The 21,805-nt window shown below is 68.9% G+C and overlaps 3 protein-coding genes and 3 non-coding genes across 7 annotated transcripts; 3 read left to right on the plus strand and 3 right to left on the minus strand.

Annotated features, from left to right (window-relative positions):
- Positions 1-20: 20 nt before the first annotated feature.
- Positions 21-4,766, plus strand: OSBP (oxysterol binding protein). The gene is made up of 13 exons (XM_059825775.1): positions 21-242; positions 988-1,235; positions 1,341-1,539; positions 2,002-2,104; positions 2,188-2,242; positions 2,405-2,536; positions 2,614-2,859; positions 2,939-3,059; positions 3,223-3,326; positions 3,475-3,570; positions 3,670-3,851; positions 3,991-4,211; positions 4,297-4,766. Exons 1-13 carry the CDS (start codon positions 47-49, stop codon positions 4,437-4,439), a joined length of 2,046 nt encoding a protein of 681 aa, XP_059681758.1. The 5' UTR covers positions 21-46; the 3' UTR covers positions 4,440-4,766.
- An 801-nt stretch (positions 4,767-5,567) lies between these two features.
- On the minus strand, positions 5,568-5,640 carry TRNAK-UUU (transfer RNA lysine (anticodon UUU)). Its single transcript has one exon. It is a non-coding gene; the product is annotated as a tRNA-Lys (tRNA).
- Positions 5,641-6,419: 779 nt separating this feature from the next.
- TRNAR-UCU (transfer RNA arginine (anticodon UCU)) lies at positions 6,420-6,504 on the minus strand. Its single transcript is given in 2 exon segments — positions 6,420-6,455; positions 6,468-6,504. It is a non-coding gene; the product is annotated as a tRNA-Arg (tRNA).
- A 195-nt stretch (positions 6,505-6,699) lies between these two features.
- On the plus strand, positions 6,700-6,772 carry TRNAV-UAC (transfer RNA valine (anticodon UAC)). The gene has a single exon. It is a non-coding gene; the product is annotated as a tRNA-Val (tRNA).
- Positions 6,773-9,400: 2,628 nt separating this feature from the next.
- On the minus strand, positions 9,401-13,975 carry CABP4 (calcium binding protein 4). Its single transcript, XM_059825976.1, has 6 exons — positions 13,727-13,975; positions 12,431-12,461; positions 11,010-11,153; positions 10,814-10,923; positions 9,546-9,693; positions 9,401-9,429 (listed from the first exon to the last, which is right to left on the minus strand). Exons 1-6 carry the CDS (start codon positions 13,973-13,975, stop codon positions 9,401-9,403), a joined length of 711 nt encoding a protein of 236 aa, XP_059681959.1.
- A 4,435-nt stretch (positions 13,976-18,410) lies between these two features.
- On the plus strand, positions 18,411-21,412 carry CORO1B (coronin 1B). Of its 2 annotated transcripts, none has more exons than XM_059825729.1 (10): positions 18,411-18,614; positions 18,699-18,821; positions 18,913-19,042; positions 19,131-19,312; positions 19,516-19,635; positions 19,707-19,811; positions 19,879-20,024; positions 20,115-20,172; positions 20,548-20,841; positions 21,287-21,412. In XM_059825729.1, exons 1-10 carry the CDS (start codon positions 18,414-18,416, stop codon positions 21,410-21,412), a joined length of 1,485 nt encoding a protein of 494 aa, XP_059681712.1. In that variant the 5' UTR covers positions 18,411-18,413. The 2 variants fall into 2 exon arrangements, with proteins under 2 accessions (XP_059681712.1, XP_059681711.1); XM_059825728.1 differs by having other exon boundaries at positions 18,414-18,614; positions 20,548-20,823.
- The last annotated feature ends 393 nt before the right edge of the window (positions 21,413-21,805 follow it).

The raw sequence follows: 21,805 nt of genomic DNA on the forward strand, positions 1-21,805 counted from the left end.
CCCCTCACCCCACCCCGTCCTGCCCCGTCCCAGGTCCAAGGCGGAGATGCGGCACACCTGCCGCGGCACCATCAACCTGGCCACGGCCAACATCACCGTGGAGGACTCCTGCAACTTCATCATCTCCAACGGCGGGGCCCAGACCTACCACCTGAAGGCCAGCTCGGAGGTGGAGCGACAACGCTGGGTCACCGCCCTGGAACTGGCTAAAGCCAAAGCTGTCAAGATGCTGGAGGAGTCAGGTACGGCCCTCGCACCAGGGTGCCTTCACAGCCCCGACGTGAGCCGGCGTGCGGCCCCCCCAGAGCCTTACAGCACGCGGCAGCCCCCTGCTACACCCCTGTGGGTCCCACTCCTTGGGCCCAGGGGTTGTTTTGCCCCTCCACAGAACATGACCCCACGTTCCCTCCCTGTTCCCAAGGCCCCTTTGCTCGCTGCCGGCTAGAAACACAACCTGCTTTTCCCCGTCCATCTCCCCTGCCTGGCTGGGATGCTGTGCAGGGACAGCGTCACAGCACGTGGCCCAGGGTGCTGGCAGCTGCTCCCCAAGTGGAGTTTGGAAGGGGCGGCCGTGTCTGTCCACACGCGAACTCGGCAGCACTGTCCTACCTGCTGCGGCCGCGCCAGCGCGAAGCCGGCTTCCCTGCTGCCCGGCTCTGGCTTGAGGAACCGCTAGCAGCCTGGCACGTGCTTCCTCGCTAGAGTGACTGCTCCTGCGCCAACAGATTGGCCATCTGCTCCAAGCTGCCGCTCCCTGCCACGACATCACCGTCCAGGATGCCGTGGCGGCGGCCGGGAGCGCCTCATGTGCGGCTCCCAGCCCTCAGGGAGTGGGGGGTTTCCCTCCTGCTGTGCCCGTCCTGGCAGCCCCGCGGTCAGAGCCTGGTGTGGTGCTCCCGCTGCTCCCAGCGCGCAGCTTCCCCTTTCCCACCTCCTGGGAGGAGAGTGGCCCCACAGAGCCGGGCTAACGTCCCTTCCCGCTGGCAGATGACTCCGGTGACGAGTCGGTGTCGCAGACGGACAAGACGGAGCTGCAGAGCACGCTGCGCACCCTCTCCAGCAAGGTGGAGGATCTGAGCACCTGCAACGACTTGATCGCCAAGCACGGCACAGCCCTGCAGCGCTCCCTCAGCGAGCTGGAGACCCTCCGGCTGCCGGCCGAGAGCACCGAGAAGATCAAGCAGGTGAACGAGCGAGCCACCCTCTTCCGCATCACCTCCAACGCCATGATCAACGTGAGTCCGCACCCCACAACGTGGGGCAGGGCGGGGGGCGTCCCATGGAGGGGGTTGACCCCCCACACGCGGACCATACGTTGATGGGGCACCGTCTCCCCGCAGGCCTGCCGGGATTTTCTGATGCTGGCCCAGACCCACAGCAAGAAGTGGCAGAAATCGCTGCAGCACGAGCGGGACCAGCGCATCCGGCTGGAGGAGACGCTGGAGCAGCTGGCCAAGCAGCACAACCACCTGGAGAGGGCCTTCCGTGGTGCTACCGTCCTGTCCGCCAGCGCGCCCGGCACCGGCGGCTCTGCCAAAGGTACCACCGGGCCTCCCGGAGCCCCTGTGCCGCGTGCTGGGGGCTGGTTGAGGCGGGGAGCGAGCGGCGGCGGTGTGAGACGGAGCTGGTGGTGCGGGATAGTGGAAGCCAACAGCGCTGCGCCCGGGGTAACCCCCAGCTGCTTCCAGTCCCTTCCCTGAGCCAGGATCGGCGTCCTTCGTGTCACTGACCCCGAGCGTTAGGTCTGTCCGGTCTGTCCTGCTGCGCGGTCCAGCGGCTGTGGCACCTACAGCAGGCGGCTGGCTGCCCCACCGCGTGCAAAACCTGCTCGCTTTGCCCCCGCTCCTCCTAAGCCTTGTCCACCGCCCCGCAGCGCAGCAGGGGTGGTGCGTGGCCCCTCGCCTGGCTGGTGGTGACGGGGGGGGACCCTCCAGTACCCGCTGGGGGAAACTGGGGGGAGCCTTGAGTTTGCTGCCTCAGCTGCCCTCTTCCTCTCCCCAGACCCGTGCTGTCCTGCGAAAGGAGACCTGAGCGATGAGGATGATGACAACGAGTTCTTCGATGCCCCGGAGATCATCGCCGTGCCAGAGAGCATGGGCCACAAGTGAGTGCTGGGGTGTGGGGCTGCCCTCCGGCCCCCCACACCCCACTCAGGACTGACTTTGCCCCTCTGCTCCCCCCTCCAAGGCGCACCGGCAGCAACATCAGTGGTACCAGCAGTGACATCAGCCTGGATGAGCAGGTAGGATGGGGCCTTTCCGCCGGCGTCGTGTGTTGGCTCTCGGAGGAACAAGGGCTGGCAGGGGGGCGGCTGCGAGGCAGGGCCGGGCTGGGGGTGCCCCAGTTCCCGTGGATGCTTGGGGGGGTCACAGGGGTGTCGCAGCAGCCCTTGTCTTGCCCCCAGTACAAGCACCAGGTAGAAGACACCAAGAAGGAGAAGAGAACCCGCATCCCCTACAAACCCAACTACAGCCTCAACCTCTGGAGCATCATGAAGAACTGCATCGGGAAGGAGCTGTCCAAGATCCCCATGCCGGTGAGCGGGGACGCAGCCGGTGGGGTGGGCGCGGAGCACCCCAGGGACCCCCCTTCTTACCTCTCGCTCCTCTCCAGGTGAACTTCAACGAACCCCTGTCCATGCTGCAGCGCCTGACGGAGGACCTGGAGTACCACGAACTGCTCGACCGGGCAGCCAAGTGCGAGAGTTCGCTGGAGCAGCTGTGCTACGTGGCCGCCTTCACCGTCTCGTCCTACTCCACCACCGTCTTCCGCACCAGCAAGCCCTTCAACCCCCTCCTGGGGGAGACCTTTGAGCTGGATCGCCTGGAGGAGAACGGCTACCGCTCCCTCTGCGAGCAGGTACCGCCAGCCCTGCTCCTCCGGGCCCGCCGGCCCGCTCGGGGTGGCCGGCGCTGACCCGTTCCTCTCTCCCGGCCAGGTGAGCCACCACCCGCCGGCCGCTGCCCACCACGCTGACTCCAAACACGGGTGGACGCTTCGCCAGGAAATTAAAATCACCAGCAAGTTTCGGGGCAAATACCTCTCCATCATGCCTCTGGGTGAGCGCCGTGGCCCAGGGCACGTTTGCCGCGCGGGGAGACACTTGGGGAGGGAGGGTGTCTGTGCTGTGCGTGGGAGCGGGGCAGGTTTGGGGACCGTTCGAGTCTTCGCGGGCTGGGCAGGCTCCAGGGGACTGTTCCCAGCACAACTTTCCCTCCTCAGGTACCATCCACTGCGTCTTCCATTCTTCCGGCAACCACTACACGTGGAAAAAGGTCACCACCACCGTGCATAACATCATCGTGGGCAAGCTCTGGATAGACCAGGTTGGATGAAACCCCGGCGACGGGGTTCCCCAGGACCTGTTTGCGCTGGTCCTGTACAGAGGCGTGGATCCCCCGTGCCTCAGTTTCCCCCCGCCACTGGGGAGAGGGCTGCGGGCTGGATCTGACTGTCTCCTCCTCCCCTCCGCAGTCGGGTGAAATTGAGATCGTCAATCACAAGACGGGCGACAAGTGCAACCTCAAGTTTGTTCCGTACAGCTACTTCTCCCGGGACGTGGCGAGGAAGGTAGGGGCACGGGGGAGGCTGGGCGGGCAGCGTGGGGTGCGCTTGGCGGGGCTTGTGGCTCCTGGGTGTCCTGATTCGGCCTGTCCCCTGTCCCGGCAGGTCACCGGGGAGGTGACAGACCCCACGGGGAAGGTGCATTTTGTCCTGCTGGGCACCTGGGATGAGAAGATGGACTGCTACAAGGTGACGCTGGGCACTGGGGACAACGGAGCGGAGGGGCGGCAGAGAGCCCACGAGGCTGAGGACAGCCGGGTGCTGCTGTGGAAGAGGAACCCGCTCCCGTGAGTGGGGGACATGGGACAGGGTGTCCCGAGAGCTGGGGGGGCAGCTCTGGGCCCCCGGTGCAGGGCAGGGAGAAATGGGGCTGGGTGTGAAGCCCGCCGGCGGAAGGGCTGAGCTCCGTCCCCTTCCCCGCCGTAGGAAATACGCGGAGAACATGTACTACTTTTCGGAGCTGGCGCTGACGCTCAACGCCCCGGAGAGCGGCACGGCGCCCACGGACAGCCGCCGCCGTCCCGACCAGCGCCTGATGGAGAACGGCCGCTGGGACGAGGCCAACGCCGAGAAGCAGCGGTTGGAGGAGAAGCAGCGCATCTCCCGCAAGAGACGCGAGGCCGAGGCCGCCAGGGCCACCGAGGACGGTAAGGAAGGGGCCGGCGGCCCCCATACCCCGTTCCCTCCCTCGTCCCACGGCCCTCACCCCCTCCCTGTGCCCCCCACCCCCAGGCACCCCCTACGACCCCTACAAGCCGCTGTGGTTCGAGCGCAAGAAGGACCCCGTCACCCAGGAGCTGGCGCACGTCTACAAGGGCGGCTACTGGGAGAGCAAAGAGAAGCAGGACTGGACCTTGTGCCCGGACATTTTCTGAGCCGGCGAGAGGCGGGGGGACGAAGGCCGGGGGAGCCGCTGCGCCGGGCCGGCACCGCTTGGCGCTTGCCGCAATGCCGCCCCCCCTTGCCCCCCAACATCTATCTGTCCGTCTGTCTTAACCGCCCGTCTTGTCCCCACGCCTCGCCGTGAGTGCCGGCCGGGGTTGCCTTAGCCGATCCACACTGACCTTGATGCCGGGGTGGGGAGCGGGGAGCCGGCACGGTCCCCCCCTCCTCAACCCTCTCAGGGCCGCGGGGGGGGGGGCCGTTCCCCTTCATCCCATACACGTGCACTTCTTCCCGGCCCCCTCCCCAGCGCGGGAGAGACAGCGCCCTGGGCAGCCCCCCGGGGTGGGGGGCACGGCCCCCCCGGGGCGGGTGGGCAGCGTGGCCCCCGGGGAGGGCAGGGGCCGGCTCTGCCCGGGCGGTGGGCGCAGCGGGGCGAGCCCGAGGCTGGCCTTGGTCTCTCCCCCCCCCCTTTTTTTTTTTTGTTTCCCCTTTACCCCCTCCCCAGGCGTTCGGGTGCTCGTGGGGGGCCAGAATCCCCCCCCCCAGCCTGTTCTATAGGTGTATATTATATATATGTAGAGAGTGACCGGGGGTCCCATTCTCCCCCTGCCCGCGGCTCTGCGGTGCCCCGGGGGAGCGGGCACCGAGCCCCCCGGGTTGGGGTCCCCCGTCCCAGGACTCCCCGGGGTGTCCCCCGGCCGCGGGGCTCCCCCTCGAGGTGCCTTCCCCGTAAGGTTGTTTAGGGCAGGGGGAGGTCCCGGGGGTTTTTTTTGGGGGGGGTGTCTCTCCCATCCATCTCCGGGGAGCAGCGGGCCCCTGCACCCCCAAACACTACAGCAGGGGGAGGCTGTGGGGGGTCTCTGCACCCCCAAAATGGAAAAGTGGGGGCGTATGATGCCTTTTTTTTTTTTTTTTTTTTTTTTTTTGTCCTCTCTTCCCTCCTCCAGGAAAAGAATTAAATTAAAATCTGTGAATGCCCCAGCCTGGCTCTGCCTGCTCTGTGGGGGGGTGGGCGCTGATCCGGGGGCCCCCCCCCCCTTATTGCTAGCACCCTGTTGGGGACCTGAGGGTCCACCCAGTCCCCACAGGGCTCCCGCACCCCAAAAAGGGGGTGGCAGCGCCCGAGCAGGGACTTGAACCCTGGACCCTCAGATTAAAAGTCTGATGCTCTGCCAGCTGAGCTACCCGGGCAGCTCTGGGGGTGCTGGGGGGGGGCACACACTCCCCAGCCTTCCTCCTCCTCTTCCTCCTCCTCCTCCTCTTCCTCCTCCTCCTCCTCTTCCTCCTCCTCCTCCTCTTCCTCCTCCTCCTCCTCTTCTTCCTCCTCCTCCTCTTCTTCCTCCTCCTCCTCTTCTTCCTCCTCCTCCTCTTCTTCCTCCTCCTCCTCTTCTTCCTCCTCCTCCTCCTCTTCTTCCTCCTCCTCCTCTTCTTCTTCCTCCTCCTCCTCCTCCCAGCATGGTGGGCGCCTCGATGTGCGCCCCTCAGTGCCATCGTGGGTGCCAGCCACCATCGAGGGCCCACTGTGGCCCTCACCAGTGTCCCCATGGGTGCCCCCCCACACTTCCCGCAGGTCCCCAGGTGCCACCCTGTCCCCCCCGACCCTGTCCCCCTTCACCCCGGTCCTGCTGCCCTGGGGTGGGTGCCTGGTCAGCCTGCGGGACCCTCTATGTCCCCCCCAAGTGCCACTCAGACCCCTGGGGAGGTCTGGGGGTCCCTGGGACAGTTATCCCCCCCCCCCCAAAGAATCGCACCCCACAGGCTGCCAGAAGTGGGGGTCAAATGCAGGGGGCCACTTGTCCACAGGCGCTTAAATTCAAGGGGTGATTCCCCCCCCCGCCCCTTGCATCTTTTGGGGGTGGCCCCACAGCACTTGGGGCTTACCCCCTTGCCCCCCCCCCCCCCATTCTGGCCCACAGGGGTCTGTCCTGGGGGGGTCCCCGTGTGTCCTGTCCCCCCCCAAGCAAAAACAGCGACTCTGGTGGGACTCGAACCCACAACCTTTGAATGGCCGCCCCTGTTAGAAGTCCAACGCGCTCTCCCTTGCGCCACAGAGCCTCCCCCGGCCCCCCCCAGGACCCCCCCCCAGAGACAGGGACACCCCGGGGATGGGGACACCCCGGGGACACCCCAGGCCGGGCTCTGCCAGCCCTGGGCTGAGCACGGGGGGGGGACACACATGACTTTGGGGGGCGGGGGGGGGTCCCCCCAAGTCCCCTGCTGAATTGGGGGGGCTGGGGGCCCCCCCCGGGCGGCTCCATGGTGTAGGGGTGATCACGTCTGCTTTACACGCAGAAGGTCCTGGGTTCGAGCCCCAGTGGAGCCACCCCCGCCCCACGTGGCTTTTTTGGGGGGGACACCCCCCCCCCCCCCCCCCGATCTCTTCCCAGGGGACCCCTTTTCCCAGGGGGTGTCACCCCTGGGGACACACCCACGGGGGGACACACGTGGTGACACGAGGGGGGGAGGCGCCTCCACCGCCCCAGCCCCGCCCATCCCCGCGGCACGTGGTCCCCCGCGTGCTGATTGGCCAGCTGGCACTGAGAGGCCGTGCTTATTGGCCAGCACGGTGCTCTCTGTGGATTGGTTTAGCCTGTGCCCTCCCTCGCGCTGATTGGCCAGTTGGTTTGGGCAAACATCGGAGAAGGTTGATAATCCCCGCCCCCTCGTAATTGGTGTGTGCTGATTGGCCAGCCGGCTTAGGAATGCTGATTGGCCGGCTGGTTGCAGCAAGTCGGATCACCCAGCCAATGGCAGAGCGCGGGTTGGCACCCAGTGCCCCCGCCCCGCCCGTGCCCCAGCGCGCGCCCCGGGCGCTTCGTGCCTGCGGGGGTCCAGAGCGGGGACCCTCCCCGCACCCCGCACCCCGCACCCCGCACCCCGCCTGTGCCATGCCCGCACCCCGCACCCTGCCCGCACCCTGCCCGCACATTGCCTGCACCCTGCCCGCACCCCGCACCCCGCACCCCGCCTGTGCCATGCCCGCACGCCGCACCCTGCCCGCACCCCGCACCCTGCCCGCACCCTGCCCGGACATCACCTGCACCCTGCCCGCACCCTGCACCCTGCCCGCACCCTGCCCGGACATCGCCTGCACCCTGCCCGCACATTGCACCCTGCCCGCACCCCGCACCCTGCCCGCACCCTGCCCGGACATCACCTGCACCCTGCCCGCACCCCGCACCCTGCCCGCACCCTGCCCGCACATTGCCTGCATCCTGCCTGCACATTGCACCCTGCCCGCACCCCGCACCCTGCCCGCACCCTGCCCGGACATCACCTGCACCCTGCCCGCACCCCGCACCCTGCCCGCACCCTGCCCGGACATCGCCTGCACCCTGCCCGCACATTGCACCCTGCCCGCACCCCGCACCCTGCCCGCACCCTGCCCGGACATCACCTGCACCCTGCCCGCACCCCGCACCCTGCCCGCACCCTGCCCGCACATTGCCTGCATCCTGCCTGCACATTGCACCCTGCCCGCACCCCGCACCCTGCCCGCACCCTGCCCGCACATTGCCTGCACCCTGCCCGCACCCCGCACCCCGCACCCCGCCTGTGCCATGCCCGCACGCCGCACCCTGCCCGCACCCCGCACCCTGCCCGCACCCTGCCCGGACATCACCTGCACCCTGCCCGCACCCTGCACCCTGCCCGCACCCTGCCCGGACATCGCCTGCACCCTGCCCGCACATTGCACCCTGCCCGCACCCCGCACCCTGCCCGCACCCTGCCCGGACATCACCTGCACCCTGCCCGCACCCCGCACCCTGCCCGCACCCTGCCCGCACATTGCCTGCATCCTGCCTGCACATTGCACCCTGCCCGCACCCCGCACCCTGCCCGCACCCTGCCCGGACATCGCCTGCACCCTGCCCGCACATTGCACCCTGCCCGCACCCCGCACCCTGCCCGCACCCTGCCCGGACATCGCCTGCACCCTGCCCGCACCCCGCACCCTGCCCGCACCCTGCCCCACATTGCCTGCACCTTGCCTGCACCCCGCACCCTGCCCGCACCCTGCCCCACATTGCCTGCACCCTGCCCGCACCCTGCACCCTGCCCGCACCCTGCCCGGACATCGCCTGCACCCTGCCTGCACCCCGCACCCTGCCTGCACCCCGCACCCTGCCCGCACCCTGCCCGCACATTGCCTGCACCCTGCCCGCACCCTGCACCCTGCCCGCACCCTGCCCGCACATTGCCTGCACCCTGCCCGCACCCTGCACCCTGCCCGCACCCTGCCCGCACATTGCCTGCACCCTGCCGGGACATTGCCTGCACCCTGCATGCACGTTGCATGCACATTGCCTGCACCCTGTCCGCACATTGCTTGCACCCTGCCTGCACCCTGCCCACACATCACCTGCACCCTGCCTGCACATTGCTCCCTGCCTGCACCCTGCATGCACCCTGCCTGCACATTGCACCCTGCTTGCACCCTGCCTACACATTGCCTGCACCCTGCATGCACCCTGCATGCACATTGCACCCTGCTTGCACCCTGCCTGCACATTGCCTGCACTCTGCACGCACCTGCCCCACCCTGCCTTGCCCCACCTTCCCCCCCAGCTCCCCCTGCTCTGCCCCCACCCCCAGGGCGCCACGGCCAAGCGCACCCTGGGGGGGGGGGGGAATTGGGGACGGTCCCACCCCACATCCCACCCCGTGTCCCCTCCCAACGACCAACAGACACTCACCTCCGGCTCTGACCAAGGGGGTTTATTGGGTCCCCCAGCGTCCCCCCCCCAACCCTGCCACCACCACCCCTGGGGGCTGTTGGGGTCGGGGGGGGGGGGGGTCTCGTGTCTGCCCCGCTCCCAGATGCAGGCTCAGCTCCAGCTGTTCACTCTGAACCCTAATGGTGGCAGAGAGGTTGGGTGGGTCGGCCGGGCGGGGAGCACCTGACAAGGATCTGGAGGGGTGGGGGGTCCCCTCCTGTCCCGAGACTTCGTTACCGGGATGACAGCATCATAACGAACTCTGCGAGGCGAGGGAGGAGGCTGTGAGGGGACCCGGGGCTGAGCCACACCACGCAGCCCCCGGCCACGTGCCGTGGGGCAGGGAGGGGCTGCAAGGGAATCCAGGGGGGCCCTCACCGTCAAAGTCCACGTGCCCGTCCCCATTGAGGTCCACGTCCTGCAGGATCTCGTCCACCTCCTGCGCCTTCAGCTGCTCCCCCAGCAGTGCCGCGATGGCCTCCCGCATCTCCCCGCTGCTGATCTCCCCGTCCCCATTCACGTCGAACTATGGCGCCCACAGGTTGGGGGTCACCCTCCCCACCAGCCCCACCACCCTCCCTCCAGGGCCATGGTCACCCCATGGTCATCGTCCCCTCCATGCCTGTGGTCACCTCCACGGTCATTGTCCCCCTGTGGTCATGGTCACCCCATGGTCTTCTTGTGGTCACTGTCCCCTCCATGCCTGTGGTCACCCCCATGGTCACCGTCTCCCCATGGTCACCATCACCCCACGGTCTTCCCATGGTCATCATCCCCTCCACGCCTGTGGTCACCTCCACGGTCATTGTCCCCCTGTGGTCATGGTCACCCCATCGTCTTCTTGTGGTCACTGTCCCCCCTATGTCCATGGTCACCCCCATGGTCATTGTCCCCACTATGGCATCTCCAGGGTTGCTATTCCCTCCATGCCTGTGGTCACCCCCATGGTCACTGTCACCCCATGGTCTTCCCCTGGTCATCGTCCCCTCCACGCCTGTGGTCACCCCCGAGGTCATTGTCCCCCTGTGGTCATGGACACCCCATGGTCTTCTTGTGGTCACTGTCCCCTCCATGCCTGTGGTCACCCCCATGGTCATTGTCCCCCTGTGGTCATGGACACCCCAAGGTCTTCTTGTGGTCACTGTCCCCTTCACACCTGTGGTCACCCCCATGGTCACTGTCACCCCATGGTCTTCCCCTGGTCATCATCCCCTCCACGCCTGTGGTCACCCCCGAGGTCATTGTCCCCCTGTGGTCATGGACACCCCATGGTCTTCGTGTGGTCACTGTCCCCTCCATGCCTGTGGTCACCCCCATGGTCATTGTCCCCCTGTGGTCATGGACACCCCAAGGTCTTCTTGTGGTCACTGTCCCCTTCACACCTGTGGTCACCCCCATGGTCACTGTCACCCCATGGCCTTCCCATGGTCATCGTCCCCTCCACGCCTGTGGTCACCTCCAAGGTCATTGTCCCCCTGTGATCATGGTCACCCCATGGACTTCCCATGGTCACTGTCCCCTCTATGTCCATGGTCACGCCCATGGTCATTGTCCCCGCTATGGCATCTCCAGGGTTGCTGTCCCCTCCATGCCTGTGGTCACCCTCGTGGCTGTGGTCTCCCCCCCCGTGGCCGCGGTGGCCGTACCTCTCGGAAGGCGATCTTGAGCTCCCTCACGCCCACCATGTGGGCCGTCTCCTCCCGCAGCTTCGGCCCCATCATCTGCACAAAGTCCTCGAAGTCCACTCGGCCGCCCACTGCACGCGGGAAAAGGACAACCTCAGCACCCCACGCCCCATCCCCTGCCCCTCCCCAGCCCCACGGCGGCCGGCCCCACACTTACTCCTCATCTTGATGTGCTGGGAGATCTCGATGAGCTCCATCTCGGTGGGCATGTACCCCAGGGTGCGCATGCACTCGCCCAGGTCCTTGTAGCTGATGTACCCGTCCTGGTCCGTGTCGAACTCCTTGAAGGCGTCCAGCAGCTCTGCCCGCACACGCGGCCACACGCGGGCACGTGGACCCCGTCAGGCGTGGGGGTCTCCCCCAGGCACCGCGCCATCCCGGGGCAGGTCCCTCCCTGGGTGCGGTGCCGTGGCACGTGGCCCCGTGGCACTGTGCCCCATGGCAGCCCCTCCCTGACAATGTGAGCCCATGGCACTGCACCCCATGGCAGAGCCCCTCATGACAATGTCACCCCATGGCACTGCACCCCATGGCACTGCACCCCATGGCAGAGCCCCCCATGACAATGTGTCCCCGTGGCACTGCACCCCATGGCAGCCCCTCCATGCCACGTGTCCCAGCGGGACTGCACCCCATGGCAGAGCCCTCCATGGCACATGTCCCCGTGGCACTCTGCCCCATGGCAGCCCCTCCATGACAATGTGTCCCCATGGCACTGCACCCCATGGCAGAGCCCTCCATGACAATGTGACCCCGTGGCACTGCACCCCATGGCAGAGCCCTCCATGACAATGTGACCCCGTGGCACTGCACCCCATGGCAGAGCCCTCCATGACAATGTGACCCCGTGGCACTGCACCCCATGGCAGAGCCCTCCATGGCACAAGTCCCCGTGGCACTGCACCCCATGGCAGACCCTCCATGACAATGTGACCCCATGGCACTGCACCCCATGGCAGCCCCTCCATGCCACACGTTCCCGTGGCACTGCACCCCATGGCAGAGCCCTCCATGACAATGTGAGCCCATGGCACTGCACCCCATGGCACAGTCCTCCACGGCACATGTCCCCATGGCACTGCACCCCATGGCAGACCCTCCGTGGCACATGTCCCCGTGGCACTGCACCCCATGGCAGAGCCCTCCATGACAATGTGAGCCCATGGCACTGCACCCCATGGCACAGTCCTCCACGGCACATGTCCCCATGGCACTGCACCCCATGGCAGACCCTCCGTGGCACATGTCCCCGTGGCACTGCACCCCATGGCAGAGCCCTCCACGACAATGTGTCCCCGTGGCACTGCACCCCATGGCAGACCCTCCATGGCACATGTCCCCATGGCACTGCACCCCATGGCAGAGCCCTCCACGACAATGTGTCCCCGTGGCACTGCACCCCATGGCAGAGCCCTCCACGACAATGTGTCCCCGTGGCACTGCACCCCATGGCAGAGCCCTCCACAACAATGTGTCCCCGTGGCACTGCACCCCATGGCAGAGCCCTCCACCAGAACGTTCCCCCCGTGCCCACGGCCCAACGCAGCCCCCCATGTCCCCCGTCCCCACCCCGCTCACCATCCAGCTCCTCCGGCGACAGCTCCCGCTCCTGGGTCGGGCGCACACGTGGTGGGGGCAGAATCAGTCCCAGCTCAGCCCCAACAGCCCCCCCCCCCCAGCCCCAGCAAACCGTGGTGTCACCTTCGTTAAGCGTGGGCCAAAATTAACTCCAGCGGGAGGGATTAGAGGGATTGGAGGCAAAGCCCTGCCCTGCCCTGTGCCTGCACCCCCCACCCACCCTGCCCTGGCCCCCGTGTCCCACCTCCTGCCACCCACCCTGGGGCTGCCCCAGCCTGAGACCCCCAGGCTCCAAATGGGTTTTGCCTGGCACCCATGGGTGCTACCGAGGGGTGCTACCGAGGGGTGGGGGCCAGCATGTGTCCCCCTGCACAGGACTGCCGGCTCGGCTCCCCCTTCCCAGGCTGTCTCCCCAGGTGTCCCCTCCATCCCCAGGGCCCTGGAGTGTCCCCAACACTGTCCCCAGTGTCCCCATGTCCCCTCTGTCCCCAGGGTCCTGGAGTGTCCCCAGTCCCATCCCCAGTGTCCCCATCTCCAGGGTCCCAGAGCATCCCTGACCCCATCCCCAGCACCTCCATGTCCCCTCCATCCCCAGGGCCCTGGAGTGTCCCCAACACCATCCCCAGCGCCTCGTGTCCCCTCCATCCCCAGGGTCCCAGAATATCCCTGACCCTGTTCCCTATGTCCCATGTCCCCTCCATCCCCAGGATCCCAGAGTGTCCCTGTCCCCAATGTCCCATGTCCCCTCCATCCCCAGGATCCCAGAGTGTCCCTGTCCCCAGTGTCCCCTCCATCTCCAGGATCCCAGAGTGGCCCTGACCCTGTCCCCAATGCCCCATGTCCCCTCCATCCCCAGGATCCCAGAGTGTCCCTGTCCCCAATGCCCCATGTCCCCTCCATCCCCAGGATCCCAGAGTGTCCCTGTCCCCAATGTCCCATGTCCCCTCCATCCCCAGGGTCCCAGAGTGTCCCTGTCCCCAATGTCCCCTCCATCTCCAGGATCCCCGAGTGTCCCTGACTCTGTCCCCAATGCCCCATGTCCCCTCCATCCCCAGGATCCCAGAGTGTCCCTGTCCCCAATGTCCCATGTCCCCTCCATCCCCAGGGTCCCAGAGTGTCCCTGTCCCCAATGTCCCCTCCATCTCCAGGATCCCCGAGTGTCCCTGCCTCTGTCCCCAATGCCCCATGTCCCCTCCATCTCCCAGGTCCCGGAGCATCCCCGACCTCGTCCCTGTGCCCCCATGTCCCCTCCCTCCCCATTGCCACCCCGCCCCGTGCCCTGCCCGGTTACCCCACCTTGCCGAAGACAGTGTTGAGGAAGGGGGAGTAGGTCTTGGTGGCAGAGGCGTGGGGATCCCCGGGACCCTTCTTGCCGTTCTTCTGCCCGTGGCCGCTGTGCCGGGACTCGGAGCCGGGGCTCTTGGTGCCCGGGGGGCCGCCGTCCTCAGGGGCTTTAGGGGTTTTCCCACCCGCCTCCCCCCATTTCCCCGTGCCCGGGGACTCCGTGTCCTTGGGGGCCCCCTTGTCCCCCTGGGTGCGTGGCATGGGGCCGGGGCCGGGTGGGTGGGCAGGCGGGCAGGGAGCGGGACCGCGGGGCGGCCGAGCCTTAAGAAGGAGGCAGGAAAATCCGCTTACGCCCCGACGTGTCCCCCCCGTGTCCCCCCCTTCGTGGGCTGCCTGGACCCAGGCAGGGCAAAGCCAATTAGCGGTGATTAGTGGCAGGAAACAGCCACCGGCCACCGCCACCCGCCACGGCCTCGCGCCAGGGTAGAGCCACGCGGCCACGGCAGCCCCGGCCACCGGCCGGGTCCCCAGCATCCGTCCGGGGGCCACCCTCTGAGTCCCTGCGCTGGCACCGAGCCATGTCCCCAGTGGTGACACCCCACGGCCACCATCCGTGTCCCCAGCACCAACCCACGTCCCCAGTGGTGACACCCCACGGCCACCATCCGTGTCCCCAGCACCAACCCGTGTCCCCAGTGGTGACACCCCACGGACACCATCCGTGTCCCCAGCACCAACCCACGTCCCCAGTGGTGACACCCCACGGCCACCATCCGTGTCCCCAGCACCAACCCACATCCCCAGTGGTGACACCCCACGGCCACTATCCGTGTCCCCAGCACCAACCCACGTCCCCAGTGGTGACACCCCACGGCCACCATCCGTGTCCCCAGCACCAACCCGTGTCCCCAGTGGTGACACCCCACGGACACCATCCGTGTCCCCAGCACCAACCCACGTCCCCAGTGGTGACACCCCACGGCCACCATCCGTGTCCCCAGCACCAACCCACGTCCCCAGTGGTGACACCCCACGGCCACCATCCATGTCCCCAGCACCAACCCGTGTCCCCAGTGGTGACACCCCCCACCCCGAGTTCCCCACAGGCGCAGGGTCAGTGCTGGGGGGGGGTGAGAGATTTGGGGGGGTCACTACCAGTGGTGGGGGGGATAGTGGGCAGAGCTTCAAAACTGCAGCCCCTCCACCTGCTCCCACATATAGGGCACCCCACAGCTGGGTGCCCCCCCACCCGCCGCCTCCAACCGAGCTCTCCCCACCATTAAGGTAGGTCCTACACTATTTACTGCCCTGGACCCCCGGGGCCGGGGCTGGTGGGGCGTCCCCGGGCTCGGCCGGGGCATGATGGACTCGGTGGGCACAGGGTGGCACAGCCGTTGGGGGACAGGGGTGCCACAGGTGGGCACCCCAAAATGAGGGCAGGGCACAAAGCCAGGCTGCGGTGGGTCAGGGGGCTCTGGGGGGGTCCCTGGGGGGGGCAAGGGCGTGCTGCTGCAGGATGGGGTGACACCAGAGGGGGTGACACCAGAGGGGGTGACACAGGAGGGGGTGACACCCTTCCCGCAGCCCTGAGCCACCCGTGCTGTCCGCGGGGCCGGAGCCCGGGTGACGGAGCTGTTGAACACCACGCCGCCCCCCACCCTGTCCCCGCTGCCCCCCGGCACCCAGCCGTGGGACGGGCAGCTGCCGGTGGCCTGCGTGGCACCGGGGACCGGCCACCTTCGTCCTCAGCCTGGCCACCTCCAACGTCCTCGCCAACTCGGTCCTGCGGAGCTGGTGGGTGGCCCACGGGCACCAGTGGGTGCTGGGCACCCCGCTGTGCCGCCTCCACCGGTTCCCCTCCGGCTTGGGCTACTACCGCGGCCTCTGCTTGCCGGTGGCCACCAGCCTGGACCAGCTGCCTGCTGGTAGCCACCCCGCTCTGGCACCGGTGCCGGTGGCCGACCCGTTTACTGGCGGCATGGTGCGCGGGCGCCTGGCTGGCGGCGAGCCGCTGCCGCGTGCCGGACACGGTGGTGACGGCCGAGCTGGCCGGCGCGGTGGTGTGCCGTGGGGAGAGGGGGGATGGAGGTGCCGATGCGCTGGCTGGGGTGGTGGCCCAGGGGCTGCTGCCCTTCGGCGTGGCCGTGGCTTGCCACGGGGCCACCACGGAGCCGGCCCGGTGCCGAGGTGGCCAAGGTGGCCACCCAGCCGCCCGTTGCCTCAACCCCTGCCTGTACCTGCTGCTCACCTCCCGCGCCTGCCCGCATGCCACCCGCCACTGTCACCCCCTGTGCCACCTGCCATTGTCACCCCAGTGCCACCCATCACTGTGACCCCTGTGCCACCCGCCACTGTCACCCCTCTGCCACCCATCACTGTGACCCCTGTGCCACCCACCACCGTCACCCCAGTGCCACCCATCACTGTCACCCCTGTGCCACCCACCACCGTCACCCCAGTGCCACCCATCACTGTCACCCCTGTGCCACCCATCACTGTCACCCCTCTGCCACCCATGTCACCCCTGTGCCACCCATCACTGTCACCCCAGTGCCACCTGCCACTGTCACCCCCTGTGCCACCCACCACTGTCACCCCTCTGCCACCTGCCACTGTCACCTCAGTGCCACCCACCACTGTCACCCCAGTGCCACCTGCCACTGTCACCCCCTGTGCCACCCCTGTCACCCCTCTGCCACCCGCTACTGTCACCCCAGTGCCACCCACCACTGTCACCCCTCTGCCACCCGCCACTGTCACCCCTGTGCCACCCATGTCACCCCTGTGCCACCCATCACTGTCACCCCTGTGCCACCCACATCACCCCTGTGCCGCCACTGTCACCCCTGTGCCACCCACCCATGTCACCCCTCTGCCACCCGCCACTGTCACCTCAGTGCCACCCATCACTGTCACCCCTGTGCCACCCACATCACCCCTGTGCCGCCACTGTCACCCCTGTGCCACCCACCCATGTCACCCCTCTGCCACCCGCCACTGTCACCCCAGTGCCACCTGCCACTGTCACCCCCTGTGCCACCCATGTCACCCCTCTGCCACCTGCTACTGTCACCCCAGTGCCACCCACCACTGTCACCCCTCTGCCACCCGCCACTGTCACCCCTCTGCCACCCATGTCACCCCTCTGCCACCGATGTCACCCCAGTGCCACCCCTGTGTCCCCCCCCGAGGCACCCGTGGGGTCCCCACCAGCAGCTCCGTGAGCTGCACCCCCGTCCCCAGCCTGCACGGCTGCGGGGCGGCACGGGGCCGGGTGTCCCCCGTCTGTCCCCCCGGGGAGACACCCCCCCGCCCCGCCGGGCCCACCCCCGGTACCGGACCCCCGGCCCCGCCCACCGGGCGCGGGGCGCATGCGCGGGGCGGGGCGGGGCGGGGCGGCCCCGGTCACTTCCTGCCCCCGCCCCCTCCCGCCTCCGCCACCGGCCCCGCGCGCCGCCGCCCGCTCCCACCGGCCCCGGCCCCGGCCCGGCCCGCCGGTGAGTGCGGGGACGGCCCCCCCCCCCGCCCCCGCTCCGCTGCGGGTCCCGGCGGCTCCCGGGGCGGCGGGGAGGGGGCAGCCCCGGGTCCTGGCCTGGGGGGACCGGCCCGCACCCGCACCCCGAGCGACCGTCCCCGTCCCCATCCCTGTCCCCTGAGGTGCCCCCCCATCCTCCTTCCCGGGGTCAGCCCTGGCCTTGTCCCTGTCCCCGTCCCTCTCCCCACCCCTGTCCCCTCACCCGGCGGGGCCACCCCTGTCCCCACCCCTGTCCCCGTCCCTGTCCCCATCCCTGTCCCCTCACCCGGCGGGGCCACCCCTGTCCTTGTCCCTGTCCCCGTCCCTGTCCCCATCCCTGTCCCCTCACCCGGCGGGGCCACCTCTGTCCCCGTCCCTGTCCCCGTCCCTGTCCCCATCCCTGTCCCCTCACCCGGCGGGGCCACCCCTGTCCTTGTCCCTGTCCCCATCCCTGTCCCCATCCCTGTCCCCTCACCCAATGGGGCCACCTCTGTCCCCATCCCTGTCCCCGTCCCTCTCCCCACCCCTGTCCCCTCACCCAGCGGGGCCACCCCTGTCCCCGTCCCTGTCCCCATCTCTGTCCCCATCCCTGTCCCCTTACCCGGTGGGGCCACCCCTGTCCCCATCCCTGTCCCCTTACCCAGTGGGGTGACCCCTGTCCCTGTCCCCATCCCTGTCCCCTTACCCAGCGGGGCCACCCCTGTCCCCATCCCTGTCCTCCTCGTCCCCTGACCCGACGGGGCCATACCTGTCCTCCTTTCTGTCCCCATCCCTCTACCCAGGGGGCCACCCTTGTCCTCGTCCCCATCTCTGGAGGGGCCACCCCTGTCCCCATCCCGGGAGGGACACTCCTTGTCCCCTTCCGAGCCCCCGTTGCGGGGGGCACTCCCTGAGCCCCCGCCGTGGGGCAGGGCAGGGCAGGGAGGGGTTTGTTTGCCCGGCGGGCGCAGGGCAGCCCCGGCTTCCCGCTCCCGGGAGGGGCCACGCCGCCCTTTACCCGGGGCGGGGGACGGGGACAAGGCCCCCCCTGGCATCCCATCACCCGTAGCGGGGGGCCACCCCCACTCGCTCCCCCCAGGGCCGGGCGCCCCATGCCACCTCCCCTACCCCTGGCTGGGTCCTGGCTTTGCCCCACATTTTGGGGTTCCCCCCGGCGCTGACCCCGGCACGGGGTGCGCCCCAGCCATGTCGTTTCGGAAGGTGGTGCGGCAGAGCAAGTTCCGGCACGTTTTTGGGCAGCCGGTGAAGACGGAGCAGTGCTACGATGACATCCGCGTCTCCCGCGTCACTTGGGACAGCACCTTCTGCGCTGTCAACCCCTCCTTCGTCGCCATCATCGTGGAGGCCAGCGGCGGCGGCGCCTTCCTCGTCCTACCCCTGCACAAGGTGCCGGCGGCGATACCGGGGTGCCAGCGCGGGGAGGGGGTCCGCGCTGATGGGTGACCCTCTGCTTTGTCCCTTTGTCCCCAGACCGGGCGCATCGACAAGTCGTACCCCACGGTGTGCGGGCACACGGGCCCCGTCCTCGACATCGACTGGTGTCCCCACAACGACCACGTCATCGCCAGCGGCTCAGAGGACTGCACCGTCATGGTGAGGGGGTGGCGGGGGGCCGGGGAGGGGGTGCGGGGGGGCGCAGTGAGGGGTCCCCCCGCTTTGCCCACTGCCCCCTCTGCCCCGGCAGGTCTGGCAGATCCCCGAGAACGGGCTCAGCCAGCCGCTGACGGAGCCGGTGGTGGTGCTGGAGGGGCACTCGAAGCGCGTGGGCATCATCGCCTGGCACCCCACCGCCCGCAACGTCCTGCTCAGCGCAGGTACGGGGAGGGGGGCCACCGGGTGGGGGGGGGGTTCGGTGGGGGGCACGTGACCGAGGTGACCCCCCCCCGCGGTGCTCTCGCCCAGGCTGTGACAACGTGGTGCTGATCTGGAACGTGGGCACGGCGGAGGAGCTGTACCGCCTGGAGGGACTGCACCCCGATCTCATCTACAGCGTCAGCTGGAGCCGCGACGGCGCCCGCTTCTGCACCGCCTGCAAGGACAAGAGCGTCCGCGTCATCGACCCCCGCCGCGGCACCGTGGTGGCCGTGAGTCCTCGGGGGACCTGTCACCCGGCCCGTGTCCCCCAGGCGCCATCCTGCCCTGGTCCTCAGGGGGGGAAGCCGCCCTCCCAGCCCTGCCCTTGTCCCCTGGTGCTCCCCACTGTCCCGTGTCCCTTGGGTGCCCCTGCTCCGTGCCCCTCCCTGGGGCGCCAGGACGGTGCTGCTGACCCCCTCCGTCCCCTCCCCAGGAGAAGGAGCGGGCGCACGAGGGGGCACGGCCCATGCGGGCCATCTTTTTGGCCGACGGCAAGATCTTCACCACCGGCTTCAGCCGCATGAGCGAGCGGCAGCTGGCGCTGTGGGACATGGTGAGCAGCACCCCGGGGGTCCCATGGGACCATGTCGGGGTGCCCCACGGGGCTGACACCCTGCCCCACAGGAGAATCTGGAGGAGCCCATGGGGCTGCAGGAGCTGGACTCCAGCAATGGGGCTCTGCTGCCCTTCTACGACCCCGACACCAACGTGGTCTACGTCTGCGGCAAGGTATGGCCCCGCGGTGCCCCCCACCCTCACCCCCGGCCCGTGGGCCCCGCTAACGCCGTGTCCCCAGGGTGACTCGAGCATCCGGTACTTTGAGATCACGGAGGAGCCCCCCTACATCCACTTCCTCAACACCTTCACCAGCAAGGAGCCCCAGCGGGGCATGGGCTGGATGCCCAAGCGCGGGCTGGACGTCAGCAAGTGCGAGATCGCCAGGTGGGCGCGGGGACGCGGGAGGACAAGGCGGGGGACCCCCATTTCCTCCCCCCCTGCCCCACCATGACCCCCTCTTGCCCCCCCCGGCAGGTTCTACAAGCTGCACGAGCGCAAGTGTGAGCCCATCATCATGACGGTGCCAAGGAAGGTCAGTGGGGACTGGGGACACCCCACATCGGGGCGTGGCAGCAGGGTGGGGGTCCTTGGGCAAGGGGGGGTGGCTGGGGTGGGGGGTCCCCAATCAGGCTGGTAGGGGTTCCCATGGGGGCTGCGTGGGGTGCCCGGGGCAGGAGCTGGTGGCTGGGTGGGGGGGTCCCATCCAGATTGTGCAGGGTGCCTGGGCAGCACGTGGTGGCTGGGTGGGGGGTCCCCAGTCAGGCTGGGTGGGGGGGTCCCCAGGTGCACTGGTAGGCATCCCTGGGCAGGACGTGGTGCCTGGGTGGGGGTCCCCGTGGAAGCTGGGTGGGGGTCCCTGGGAGGGTCCCATCAGCCCCTCTGATGATGGTGGGGGGGGGCGGCGCAGTCGGACTTGTTCCAGGACGACCTGTACCCCGACACGGCGGGCCCCGAGGCGGCGATGGAGGCGGAGGAGTGGGTGGCGGGCCGGACGGCGGGGCCGGTGCTGGTGTCCCTGCGCCAGGCCTACGTCCCCAGCAAGCAGCGGGACCTCAAGGTGAGCCGCCGCACCCTCCTCCACGAGAGCTGCCCCCCCGCCACCGCCGGCCCCACCACGCCGCCCCCCACGCCCCCTGCCACGCCCGCCCCCGCCCGCCTCAGCGCCCCCCCGGCCCTGGGCACCGTCCCCTCTGCGCCCACGGTATGTATGGGGTGGGGCTGGGGAGTGGGTGGGGTCTCTGTGGGTGGGGGCAGGCTGGGGCAATGGGTGGGTCCCTTGGAGTGGGTGGGGCTAGGGAGTTGGGTGGGGCAACTGGCAATGGGTGTGGCCAATGGGTGGTGGGTGGGTTCTCTGTGGGTGGGGCAGTGGGTGAGTCTAAGGGTGGGTGGGTGGGGTCTGTGATGTGGGCAGGGCCAGGCTGGAATCGTGGGTGGGGTGTGTCATGGGTGTGGTCTGGCTGGGGTGGTGGGTGGGGTCAGTGTGGGCGGGGCCAGGGCAGTGGGCGGGGTTGTCTGCCTAGGTGGGGCCAGGTGGGGAGATGGGCTGGGCCAGGAGTGGCGGGTGTGGCAGTGGGTGGGACTGCGGTGGTGGGTGTGGTGCTGGGTGGGGCGGCGGTGGGCGTGGCTGACAGGGGCGGGGCGCACAGGGGGGCGGGCGGCTGGAGGAGGTGCTGCAGGAGGTGGCGGCGCTGCGGGTGCTGGTGGCGGAGCAGGGCCAACGCATCGCCCGCCTGGAGGAGCAGCTCAGCCGCCTCGAGAACGGCCACGTCTAGGGACCCGCCACCCCCCCTCAGGGACCACCGCCACCGGGTCACCCCCCCCGGACACCCCCCTACCTGCCAGGGACCACGCCTCCGCCCCAGGGTCCCCCCAGCCCTCCCACCCCCCTGGGGTGTCGTCCCCCCCCCCCCGCCCCACTGCTGGGTCCTTCTCCCGTTGGAGGGCTGGCCGCCCCTCTGGCAGCTCCCCCCCCTCACCCCCATTGCCTTACTGGGTGCTGCCCCCCCAAATCATGGACCGTTCCCCCCCCCCCACGCCCTCGGGCTGGGGGCTGCTTCTGGGATCAAACACTACCCCCTGCACCCCCCGTCCCTGGGTGGGGTGGGGTCTTCCCCCCTTCCTGTGGGGCAGGGCATGATCTGCCCCCCCTCCAGCTGTGGAATATT

The sequence above is a fragment of the Gavia stellata genome, chromosome 17 (genome assembly GCF_030936135.1).
Source record: "Gavia stellata isolate bGavSte3 chromosome 17, bGavSte3.hap2, whole genome shotgun sequence".
NCBI classification, from domain to species: Eukaryota; Metazoa; Chordata; class Aves; order Gaviiformes; family Gaviidae; genus Gavia; species Gavia stellata.

What these genes read in the sequence shown, in the direction of transcription:
- CORO1B (XM_059825729.1), top strand. Translation starts at nt 18,414, where the DNA reads ATGTCGTTTCGGAAGGTGGTGCGGCAGAGCAAGTTCCGGCACGTTTTT. An exon ending in CAGAGGACTGCACCGTCATG is followed by an intron (nt 18,822 to 18,912) that starts GTGAGGGGGTGG and finishes CTGCCCCGGCAG; the next exon opens with GTCTGGCAGATCCCCGAGAA. An exon ending in CAACGTCCTGCTCAGCGCAG is followed by an intron (nt 19,043 to 19,130) that starts GTACGGGGAGGG and finishes GCTCTCGCCCAG; the next exon opens with GCTGTGACAACGTGGTGCTG.
- OSBP (XM_059825775.1), top strand. Translation starts at nt 47, where the DNA reads ATGCGGCACACCTGCCGCGGCACCATCAACCTGGCCACGGCCAACATC. An exon ending in TGTCCAAGATCCCCATGCCG is followed by an intron (nt 2,537 to 2,613) that starts GTGAGCGGGGAC and finishes GCTCCTCTCCAG; the next exon opens with GTGAACTTCAACGAACCCCT. An exon ending in TGGAAGAGGAACCCGCTCCC is followed by an intron (nt 3,852 to 3,990) that starts GTGAGTGGGGGA and finishes TCCCCGCCGTAG; the next exon opens with GAAATACGCGGAGAACATGT.
- CABP4 (XM_059825976.1), bottom strand. Translation starts at nt 13,975, where the DNA reads ATGCCACGCACCCAGGGGGACAAGGGGGCCCCCAAGGACACGGAGTCC. An exon ending in CCAGCACATCAAGATGAGGA is followed by an intron (nt 10,924 to 11,009) that starts GTAAGTGTGGGG and finishes TCCCGCGTGCAG; the next exon opens with TGGGCGGCCGAGTGGACTTC. An exon ending in CGGGCACGTGGACTTTGACG is followed by an intron (nt 9,430 to 9,545) that starts GTGAGGGCCCCC and finishes CTCGCCTCGCAG; the next exon opens with AGTTCGTTATGATGCTGTCA.